The following is a 12,557-nucleotide window of genomic DNA, read 5'->3' on the forward strand; positions in this document are numbered from 1 at the left end:
ACTGGCTGTATTTGCCAGCTTGCCACGGCCATGCCAATTTCTAAGCTGAACTTTATCTCCTGAGCATCATTTCATCATTAGCAAACCACTCAGGCCTGCCGGACAGAAGATGTTTTATTTTTATTGACTCGCAATGATGAGTCAGCATGTAATGTGTATGTGTATATACACGTATGTGCATGATTTACTGTGCAGGGATATGGATTAGAACACACGCACACACTCTTCTCTGGAAGAAGAGACAGTACTGTCTCAATGTGATCTCCTGGCTAAATAAAGGAAATGGATTAGAAAGTGGATAATGCATTTAAACATGTTATTATCGTATGAATTAACCTATTTTAAATGCAAAGCAATTGACATTTCTCAAAATGAGGAACAACAGAGTTATAAATAAGCATAATTTCTGCAACAAGAATCAGTCCAAGGCACTCGAGTAAAGTGAAAAAATTAAAAAGCCTTTATTCACATGGCTAGATCTCCAAAAACCAACGCGTTTCGGCAGAAGTCTGCCTTCATCAGTCTAACAGTCTGTTACCCTGATGAAGGCAGACTTCTGCCGAAACGCGTTGGTTTTTGGAGATCTAGCCATGTGAATAAAGGCTTTTTAATTTTTTCACTTTACTCGAGTGCCTTGGACTGATTCTTGTTGCAGATTTGACGAATCCCTTACCCAAAGAGCACCGACCATACATTTGAACTTACCCCAGAGCGCTTTTTGTTTTGTTTTTTCTGAAGCATAATTTCTATCTGAATGACTTTTTTCAGTAACTAGTAATCAAATAAACTACGCTTACCACTCCATTACCATCACTGGCAATAAAATTCATCATTACATAACTGATAGATATTTTGCAAATGAGTTTACTGATTCGGTTTTCATCTCTCTCTCTCTCTCTCTCTCTCTCTCTCTCTCTCCCTTCACTGGTGTTTGTGTGTGCTTGTGTGCGTGCGTGCGTGTGTGCGTGTGTGTATGTGTGTGTGGGGACATAACTGATGATCATTGCCGTGTGTGTTTGTATTTAGAGTTTCACAAGGTTGTATTTATTTATTTTTGACATTGTTTCTTTTATAAAGTAACACAGTAGTTACTTTCCCTGGTGATTAGTTACTTTTATAATGATGTAATCCAGTTAAGTTTTGTGAGTAGTAACTGGTAACTGTAACTAATTACTTTTTTAAAGTAATGTGCCTAACACTGAGTACTTCAAACTTCTCATATGCTGCGTACAAGTGTTGTGCTAACAAAGCCGTGTTGTGGTGAAGGTGATAAACATTTATTCAGCTCCGCTTTTGGATGTAGTCCAATATTAACTTTAGCTGACGGAGATATAACCCGAGCATGGGATTCAAAAAGTACCAGTTGTCAGGATATTCAGACCTACAGTTAGCATATCTCCTGTCACTGTTCTCCTATAAATCTATCTTTTGGATATATATAGGTAGGCAAGTAAAAAAGAGAAATAAGCAGTAAAAATGCATTCTATATAAGGAAAAAGTACATTTATTTATATATAAAAAAAAATAGAGTGTAATTTTACTAAATTGTACCTCAAATTCATGCCCTATGGTGTCACATGGCAAAAATAAAGAATATATATTTTCTTAAATTCATTCATTTATTCATTTTCTTGTCGGCTTAGTCCCTTTATTAATCCGGGGTTGCCACAGCGGAATGAACCGCCAACTTATCCAGCAAGTTTTTACGCAGCGGATGCCCTTCCAGCCGCAACCCATCTCTGGGAAACATCCACATACACATTCAAACACACACTCATACACTACGGACAATTTAGCCGACCCAATTCACCTGTACCGCATGTCTTTGGACTGTTAGGGAAACCGGAGCACCCGGAGGAAACCCACGCGAAGGCAGGGAGAACATGCAAACTCCACACAGAAACGCCAACTGAGCCGAGGTTCGAACCAGCGACCCAGCGACCTTCTTGCTATGAGGCAACAGCACTACCTACTACGCCATTGCCTCGCCCCAAAACTTTTAATAATATGCAAAAAAATTTAAGTGATGTATCTTGATTGCTGTACCCTTATCCTCATACTTGCTGAACATTTTCAGTAAATAGGGTTTCACAGCAAATGACAACGAAACTTAGGTGAAAAATTTTCAGTCACAAGATCTTAAAAGGGTTCCTTCACCTAATTGCAGTTTTACACAGAATTGACTGATTTAAAATTAGCATAAAGTGTCACATTAGAGGACATTGTTTTAAATTAAGTGACAAAATGTAGGAAGTTCTTATGGATGAAAAAAATACTGTGATTTACTGAAGTAGATACTTAAATATTATTAGGGGTAAATACCTGAGGTATTTATTAATGTTTTTAGCATTTATTTATTTATTTATTTATTTATTTATTTATTTATTTATTTATTTATTTATTTATTTATTTTTGTTTTACTTAGAGATGTAATTTATTGAACTATACTTGAGAGAGTGCTATTCAAATAATAAGTCTTTGAGAATGGGTTTCCCAAGCCAGGTGGCGCATTAGAGCAGGGGCTCATCTCCTGTTTCCAAAATGCATCACACACTGCTTGATAAACTGTTCTATGATAATTGGTGATGAAAATAAATGATGTTCAATAAGATGCACTTGTGTTTACTAACTGTTTATTCAGTTACACATGATGTTTGAACTGTAGGCCTACATAAGCTTAAACAGCTATTTTTTTATTTTTTTTGATTACCTTTATCCGACTAAAGTCATAACTGACCAAAACAGAAACGGAATTAAGACATGTGGAGTATGCATATATTAGAAAAATGATTAAAGTAAACACTGCGATCAAACTATTACCGTCATGTAGGACTTTTCGCCAAATTTTCCGACAAGATCCACACACATGGCTGTCAGTAAAGTACCGAACATACACACACAATCACAGACATTGTTTTTTCTTTCCATTCGACGAGCGTTATTAAATTCCATAACACTCTCACCAGTCCTTATTCCTTATTTGCGTCTAATAGCCCAGTGAGTAAGTAAAAGTGCCGAACTGCAGTTAAACTCAGGGATCCTGCTGAATTGATTCAGAAGGACACTTTTTTGTCAGAGGGCTCACCAGTCAGGTACTGTATACATCCGCGCTAAAATATCAAGGTGAAAGTCATCAAGCTTGTGGAGAATAGACCCAGCTCCCAAAACAACTTTGAGACAAGATTGAGAACAGCGATATTATTTTTATTGCGCGATAAGAGTCTCACATTAACGCAGCACGTTAACGGCGATAACGGCCCACCTCTAGAAAATTGACTCACTATTTAATAATTCTTAAAGGGATATAAACCTTTATGAATTACTTCCATAGTAGGAAAAACAAATGGAAGTCACTGGTTTGCAGCTTTCTTCAGAATATCTTTGTGTTCAACGAAAGAAAGACACTCATAAAGGTTTAAAACAAGTAAAATGATAACAGGATTTTTTATTTTTCTTCCTTTAAGGCCCTCTCCCATCAAGAAGCATGTTTAGTGTGAAAACTCAATACGATAAACATCATTTGAATAAGAGGCTGTAAAATGCTTCTCTTCAGGCTAACACAAACTATGTTCGGAAAAAATCCATCTGCATAAAATAAAAATATTAATGTCTCTTGTTTTCTCTGCCTTTTTATGCATTTGAACTTGATGTAATGTATTTTGGGATTCCATTATCTAGAAAGGATACATGTGATGTTACTAAATCAGCCAAACCACCATTATTTTTTTTTCTGTTCTTAAACTCAGTCTGTTTAGAATTGGAGGGCATTCATGGCCTTAAAAATAGTTTCTAGGTAGGAAGCTGCCTAGCGCTGCTGTCTCACGCTCTGATAGTAAAAGACCCGGTTGATGTATGGAGCTGCATGAGGCACAACATCACCCAGCGGTGTTGTTTATCTATGATTCCATTACAAATTGAGAGCCCTTAGTTTCCAGTTGTCTGGCGCTGTACATTTATATGTGACTAAAGATGGAAATCTATTCCTGCCATCTAAGAAGTGTGTGCTGTATCAAGCTTTTCTTGAGGTTTACAGAATGATGTCCCAATCATGGACACCCCCACTCTTCATAATAAGCGCCGAGTATGATGCTGGTGGAATGGGCAAACACATTAAGCTTAAAGCCTGCAGAGAGCCAATGGGCCGAGAAAAGCAAAACAGTTACAGTTATTGCTCGCTAGTCAGGCCATGTCAAGGACAATGCGTTTTATTCGGCCATCTTCCTTGTCTGGTTCCAGATCGGTGCCTGCTACAACATATTGTTGAATAAGACAGAAGGGAACAGGAAGTCCACTACTCAGGCAGCTGGCCGTGTGAAACATAAATAAATGTGGTTGAGGCATGTTGCAGTGAAAGCATTGAGTTGTCTGGCCGCAGGGGGCTGATGAGACATAATGATGAACATTTTAATCTTAGCCTGCCCTATTCTTGGCAATCTGGGATTCACTTTTGCTTACACCTGAATTTTGGTGTATCTGCATGACTTTAAAATGTACAGAGTTGAAATTGAATCGGCAAAGAGGAACAAAGACACAAAACATACATAATATGCATTGGTACATAAGTCTACTAAGTCATATGACTACAGTCAGAAAAAAAGAAAGAAAGAAAGAAAGAAAGAAAGAAAGAAAGAAAGAAAGAAAGAAAGAAAGAAAGAAAGAAAGAAAGAAAGAAAGAAAGAAAGAAAGAAAGAAAGAAAGAAAGAAAGAAAGAAGTTCATGTTTGGCAGCAACAAGGAAAAAAATTGATACAATATACTAAACTGTTCTCTGATGTCTTTGTGGAAGGAATGTGGCTTAGGTAAGTTCCAGAAAAATGGTTTTACATGTCCATTTACAATCTTTTGAATCTATCCTAGTATGATACAGTTGGTTTTGACCATATTTGAAGTGTCATGAATATTAATGAGCACTCAAGTGATTAGAAAGTGTGTCCTTTCACTCCAGAAAATTGACCAAAAGAGCAGAGTGATATGACAGTCTATGTGTGTTTGTTGCCTCATTGCAAACATAGACAGCCAATTTCACAATATACACATTAAACTAGCATTTGAACAGACCGTATGCCTCATTTTTGGGGTCACTGAATACATTTATAATCCATAAATCTTACATTTTATGTTCTGAAGAGCTGTGAACAGATCAGATGCAGGTAATTATTAGGCATCTTTAAGGACTTTAAGCTTGAATTAAGTTCTAAAAGCTGCGTTGTTGTTGTTGTAATCACAAAAGGATTGTTGTAAGCACAGTTTTGCTTTGTGTTGGCACAGTGCCTACTTTTCAACAATATAACTGCTTAATTGGGTCTTAGATAAAGTAGTATAGTTTTACACTGAAGACTTTTCTTTTTTTCCAGTATTGTGATTAAATGAACATTATCAAACATACGTCAAACGTTGATGCACATATTTCCCTCCTGTTCTAGATAACATTGGGAAGTTTTTTTTTTTATTTTTTTTTTATTTGAGACAGCCATCTTAATTGAGTTCCTAATTAGGATCATCATGAAAACACAATTAGTTGTATAATTAAAAAGATGCTTCTGCAGTCTGCTTTATATTTGTGTCTGCTTGTTAATTAAAGTACTACTAAAAGTTGCTTGACTGCAAGTTATGCTTTACATTATGAATAGCTCGTTGGCTGTATTTTAAAGCAGTTTTCCTAAAATTTAATTGTCATTTATACAGATGGGTGATATAACTTGAAAGCCCACAATTTTAATAAAATACATAAATAAATGTTTTCAAATAACTGAACAAAAACATAGGAGGTTAAGAAAAATGCTCATTTAGAAGGTAATTTCAGACGGAATTTAGACAGTTTTGCATCTGATTCATTCATTGTTTTGTTCATTTTATTGCACTTAATATAATACACTCAAAAATAAGTTTGCTGCATGTTCTAACAACTTTAAAATGAGCTGAAACAACACTATTCTGGGCAGCTTGAATGATCAATCGACTTAATATTGTAAACTAAAACACACAAGGTTAACTTAATGGATTTGCAATGGGACAGCATAAAAGGATTTTGTGGAACCCAGCATTGTTTACAGTGTTCATGCTTCCTAAACCTTTTAAAAATAGTGTTATTTGTCTTTTCCCTTTAGAACGACAAGGGTCAGTGTCCGGCTGATGTTGTGCCGGAGCCTCTGGACATGCCTCTGGAAATCGCTGACGCCGCAGTCCAGGCTAAAGAGCTGCGCACACTGCTGCAGGAGGTGCTCCCCAGGCCTGATGCTCCTCTTTCTCTCCTGCCTACACCACCTTTAGGTGTCCTTTCAGACAAAGCTCGTACACAGCTTTCAAGCATGGGCCTTCACCTCGGAGACAAAGTCGTCATTGCTGGTCAAAAGGTATTGAATAAACCCTTTCTTTTAGGACCAATGTAGTGGGACAATAATTTTTTGGTACCACTTTATGTTTGGTGGTCTTAACTACTATGTACTTTCATGAAAATATGAATACAATGTACTTAATGTGTTCATAATGTATTGCAGAACACTTCTGGTGCTCTCGAGGTGGGCTACGGGTAGGGTTAGGGACAGGATAGATGGTATGGGCCTAGAAAGGACTAGAACATAAGGACGTTCTTGCTTTGAGGCAACAGTGCTAACCACTGGGCCTCCGTGCCACCCATCTAGGAAAGGGGGAGTAGTAGGGGTGGAAAGGGGGATTCTTCAAAACGAAGATTGATGTCATATGGAACTTAGGGTATTTAAAGTGGCTTAGGAATCGTCTGATTGGTTATTCATAAATTGAATAATGCAAGCAATCATAAGCACGCTATCCTCTCGAAATTAGTTTATAAATAAACTTCACTTAAATCACAGGCGGGCTTCAGCATCATTATTGCTCCTCTTTTGAAGGGAGAGTTGATGTTACTCCAATGTAACTCATGGCAGCTCAGTGTGGCGGGCATGGATGCATTCGTTTCTAGGAGTTTCAGATAATATAGATACCTGTAAGTAATGACAGGGGATTCATATAAATATTATATGACTATAATAAAAAATAATATCACAGCTGTTAAGCAGCAAAAAATATGTCATTTGAAGTGTCATGCACATGCACAATGCTCATGACAGTGGTGTGACAATACTGGAAGTTCTTAATTCAATACAGTACAACTTAAATATGTGAAAAAAAAAAAAAAGTAGTATGCTTTTTTAGAAATAGTGCCATATTGGGAAGTTTGCCACAACATAAAGGACATGAAATCTGCTTCATTTACAGTTGAAACCAGAAGTTTACATACACTGTATAAAAAGGCACATAACCATTTAAAAAAAAGTCAGATTTTAATGTGATTTAGGTCTTTTAGAAAAGTTAGGATTAACAAATTTGTTTTGGTTATGCTTAATAGCAGAATAATGAGAAATATATTTTTTTTCATTATAACTTTTCTTGAAAGTCAAGTTACATACAATAAGACTATTATGCTTATAAATAAATATGTCTATATATATATATATATATATATATATATATATATATATATATGTCTGTCTGTCTGTCTGTCTGTCTACATGTAACTTGACTTTCAAGTAAAAGTTATAATCCAAAAAATATATCTCTCATTATTCTGCTATTAAGCATATATATATATATATATATATATATATATATATATATATATATATATATATATATATATATATATATATATATAGAATAAGATCAACTTCCTTAGTAAGATTGAGAAAACATTGATTTAATACATATTTTTAGTTTACCCTTATTAAATCATCATCAACATCATCAAAAATGAAAGGTTAACACTTTATTTTAAGTTATAATTAGGGCCAGACAGAATCTGCAGACATTTTTTTCTGTGCAGAAATTAGTTAAAAATCTGTGGATTTATGCAGAAAGATTTTGAAAGTAGGAAAGAGGAAATAAAATAAAATAGGAAATAAAAAGTAATACCTTTTTAAATTGTATTTAATGTTTACAATGCAAATTCAATTAGATCCACTTTATATGGTAAGCAAAGCAAGTCTCTCATATAATATATTTACTAAAAGACACAAAATATTACTTTGTAAACTGTATTGTAAATAAATGATTTAAATACTCTTATTTGTCAATAATAATGCTGAAATTAATTTAAAACTGAATAAATATGAATTTACACACATTTACACAAGTAAATAAACATAATTAATGAAGGCCTAAAAATCTGCAGAATTCTGCGCGCGCAGATTCAGTGTGTTATAATTCATGCACTGCTAATAAACACTTAATATCTTAATAATAGGCAGGTAATTAGCCAGTACTTAATAGCACTAATCTTGACTTAAAACAAAGTGTTACCGCAGCCTTTTCAGCTTGTCATCTATTGTCTTTGCTGAGGCTCTCTTACCATTTGCAATGAGTAAAGATAAAGATGATTCAGAAAACTGAAAGAAAAGTTAAAGTCCAGAGGGCATGCTCATCTGCATTGTCCTTGCAGAAATAATTGTTTTTTTTTTTTGTCTAGCTCTCGCCCTCACATACCTACACACCAAAATTATCCATTAATGAAATCCTCAGCCACGTTGGGACTAAAGTGAGCAGAGTGCCTAGAATCTGCAGATTGGCTAATCAAAACCCCATTATCTTCAGGGATCCTCGGCGCCGCTGCCTTTCTTTGATCCCCATTTTACTTTTAACGTTATTTTTATCCGAGCTCATTTGCCTGTTTATGAATGTCGGCGCATGAGAAAACAAGGTCGGCTCTCCGGCGACCGGTCGAACGGGCCTAAATATGTGCCGCTGTGCGCAGCCTGTTTGTTTCTGGAATAAAGAAGTAATCACTTTTCATTGCCCTCCGGAGTATGAAGCAAGATAAAGAGAGCGTGAAACAGGTCTATTGAACATGTATTATCGCCTCGCCAGCCCACGCGGCCAAAAAACTATTTCTCACACCGTCCCCAGCAGAGCCTCCCCTGCGTTTGCTAAAGTGTTTCTGCAGGATGCTCCTGTGGACCTCAGATTGAATGCATTAAAGAGATGTGTAAAGCTATAGGTTACTCCATGGCTCTGTTTTGTTTTGTAAGGTCGGGTCTCTGCGATTTTGCGGCAGTACCGAGTTTGCTGGTGGTCTATGGGCTGGAGTGGAGCTTCAACAACCAGTGGGCAAGAATGACGGATCGGTAGCTGGTGTTCAGTACTTCACCTGCCCCATTAAACACGGTAAGATGGTTTAAATACAATGACAGTTGATTATTCATTCATTCATTTTCTTATCATTTTCTTATATATATATATATATATATATATATATATATATATATATATATATATATATATATATATATATATATATATTAGTGCTGTCAATCGATTAAAAAAATTGACTTATTAATCGCACTTCTTAAAAAAAATTGATCGTGATTAATCGCGATTAATCGCATTTAAAAGACTGAAACTTGTAATTTTGTCTATTCGAGTGTAAAATTAATGTAAACGCAAGACAAATACTATTTAAATTCAAAATATAATTCTTTATAAGAATTTTTTGTTTACTTGTAACACAGATTTCTTCATGTAAACAACATACCCACAATAAACCATCAAGATCCTGGCTTGACAGCCATATTTATTACAGAAATAAAAACACAGGCATGGTAATGCTATTTGAATTTCAAAACAATCAATGACAATAAAGAAAACATTGATTTCCATATTGGATTCTAAGTGGACTGCAAAAAAATGCCAAAATACAGATATTGCAAATATGGAAAATTATATTAATAATAATAAAGTATTGAAAATCTGTGCATGCCCTTGAATAGGTTTACCCACTCCCATTCTATAAAAGCACAAAAGCCATATAAAGGAAATAACGAGAGTTAACAAATTAAAAAACTACATTTTTTTAAATTTATTATTAAAATAAAATTATAATCCACACTGGAAATGTGGGTGCCTGTGTGTTTTGAGGGGGCCTAGAAAATAATGAGCATAACAAAAACTGCCTGCTGATCCACACAGTTAATGTTGATTAATAAAATAAAGATAAATAATAAAAGCAATGTATCAGAGACCCTTAAAAAAATGTTTAACTCAACAATAAAACATCAAACGTAGCTAACAGCTTTTACATTGTCAATCAAATGAACTTAAACAATTAAAAACTGCAACAAATATTCGTTTAGGCAGAACTACAAAAATAAATGTAAAAAAGAGTTGCTTAAGTTGCACACTAGTTTGGTCATGTATAAATATCATTATATTAACCATATTGTATAAATATTATTGTCACTATAAGCCTACATCATGCTGACGATCAAAAACACTGTCATGATATCTCCTGCGCTTGTCCTATGACCGAGTGCATCTTAACATACATAAATGACACCCTTCATAGAAATTGAGAAGCAGACATTCTTTATAATTTGTGAAATAAAGACTTGCAGGTTCAGGAAACAGCAGGAGGAGGTTGCCGCAGCCGTGGTGTAGATTAAAAGTAAAAAAAAAAAAAGTATGTGTATAAGGACAGATAGGTAACTAGATAGAATAGACAAGAATATATTGATCTGTGCCCCGCTGTTGCTCTCCCAAGAGGCGGACCCGCGCGGGAGAAACAGGCGTGACTCTTGCATATTCTCACGAATACACTCCTACGTTACACAGAGCCCAACATTGAAGATTGTGATTGGGTCAGCCCAATGTCAATAAAGAAAAGAACCAATGGGCTGCAGAATATATCACACAGGCGCTCTGTCCGGAAAAGAAACATCCTACTTTCAGAGCGTGACAGCTCGCAGCACCGTCAATCATTGAGGCAGAAAGACATGACAGTCTGCTGAGTGTTTTATGGGCCGATCAGATCATAAGAAGATGATCAGCCCGGCCCAAAAAGTACGTCGAAACAGCGGGAAACTTGCAGGCGTCTGCCCTGGCCACAACAGGAAAAAATAAAAAATAAGACTGCGTTAATTGCGTTAATTTTTACATTTTTTTTATTTTTTATTTTCTGCATTTTTAATTTTGACAGCGCTAATATATATATATATATATATATATATATATATATATATATATATATATATATATATATATATATATATATATATATATATATATATGTATATATATATATATATGTATATATATATATATATATATATATGTATATGTGTATATATGTATATATATATATGTATATATGTATGTAGGCAAACATTTTACCTAGGGCAACAAAGCTGCTACAGTAGTCAACATTTGAAGTGGATCAAAATCTTTCATCAAAGTTATCCTTAAACTGTGGAAAAACACCCTTTCTTGTCTTACAATCATTTTACATCCACTTTAAATGTTGATTACTGTATTTTTCCTCCAAAAATGGGAATTAAATAGTTGTTTTTGCAGAATAAAGCCCATCAGCCCTTCAGTCTTATACAACAACCATGCAGTAAAGCCTGTCAGGCTTTATTCTGCGATAATAACCTACTAAATGTACTTTATCCCATACCACACTGATCCTTTTATTATTTATTTTTATTATTTGTTTATTTTTAATGTTTGTTTTTTTCATTATATTAAAATATGTTACTAGTTTCCAAAACAAATTCTTTATGTACATTCTTTACAAATGTACCATAATTATTACAAAAGTGCTTTTCACATTTCTAATTGCATAACCTGAATCAACCTAAACCCTGGATAAACAGAATCCTGGGTTATCTGTACTCGCATTTAACACTGCTCTTACTATACCTGGGGTTAACAAATAATCCTGGGTATTCATTTACAGACGTTTCACACCGTACGTTCGTAAACCCTTGGTAATGTTCTTATTTGCAGTGTTTCTAAAGTCCATCAAGCATGTGTTTCCATTAAAGAACAATAGAAAAGGTAGCACATTCGAAAGGATTCTGTGTGAACTGCCACTAACCCTACTCCAGAGCAGAGTTTCATAACCCTGGATAACATTAGGCGCTAAAAGAATTTTCAAATTGCAGGTGTGAAATATGTCTTTACCTAGGGATAAAAGCAGTGTTTTAAACAACATAAACTGGGGTGAAGTACAGTTTAAAAACCATGCATATGAAATGATTGCCGATACCCAACCTTTTTATATTAACCAATGATTTTAGAAGTCAATACAATTCAGGCCTTCATATCTGTGTGTTCTCAATAACTAACAAAATCCTTCATCTTTGACCCTCTTCAGGAATATTTGCCCCTCTTTCTAAAATCAGCAAGCTCTCTGAACATCGAAAACACAGTCCCCGACAGACCTGCGTTCCTGTCCCCCACCCGAGACGGATTGACTTGGCGCGGGTAACATCCAAGGTCAACACAGGTACATCTTTCATTGAACCGGTTGCTTAATGATCCTCTTTACACCTCACAAACCCAATATCAATAGGAACCCAGCGGCCACCACAGACTCAAAGCTAATTACCATCCCAGAGGACCTGCTTGATAAATAAACTTACACAAGTGTGAACAGCGATAGCGGTGATAAAGCAGTTGGTGTTAGCGCTTTATTCTGTCCCCTTCAGGGTTGTAGAGACAATAAAAAGCCATGTGAGCACTGAAGAAATGGTGGAATCATTTGAGAGAGCT

The 12,557-nt window shown here is 35.2% G+C and overlaps 1 protein-coding gene across 8 annotated transcripts in view; it reads left to right on the plus strand.

Annotated features, from left to right (window-relative positions):
- zgc:103755 overlaps nucleotides 1-12,557 on the plus strand; it is an 87,025-nt gene that overhangs the window by 36,681 nt on the left and 37,787 nt on the right. For 5 of the 8 annotated variants that reach the window (XM_068214390.2, XM_068214391.2, XM_073927201.1 and 2 more), the window contains 3 exons: nucleotides 6,107-6,352; nucleotides 9,038-9,173; nucleotides 12,160-12,291. In XM_068214390.2, the coding sequence (XP_068070491.1) occupies nucleotides 6,107-6,352; nucleotides 9,038-9,173; nucleotides 12,160-12,291 (514 nt within the window). Of the gene's footprint in view, nucleotides 1-1,700; nucleotides 3,612-6,106; nucleotides 6,353-9,037; nucleotides 9,174-12,159; nucleotides 12,292-12,557 lie in introns of those variants that run through there. The other 3 variants (NM_001006009.2, XM_073927203.1, XM_073927202.1) reach the window with 3 other exon arrangements.

The sequence above is a fragment of the Danio rerio genome, chromosome 17 (genome assembly GCF_049306965.1).
Source record: "Danio rerio strain Tuebingen ecotype United States chromosome 17, GRCz12tu, whole genome shotgun sequence".
In the NCBI taxonomy this organism is placed as follows: domain Eukaryota; kingdom Metazoa; phylum Chordata; class Actinopteri; order Cypriniformes; family Danionidae; genus Danio; species Danio rerio.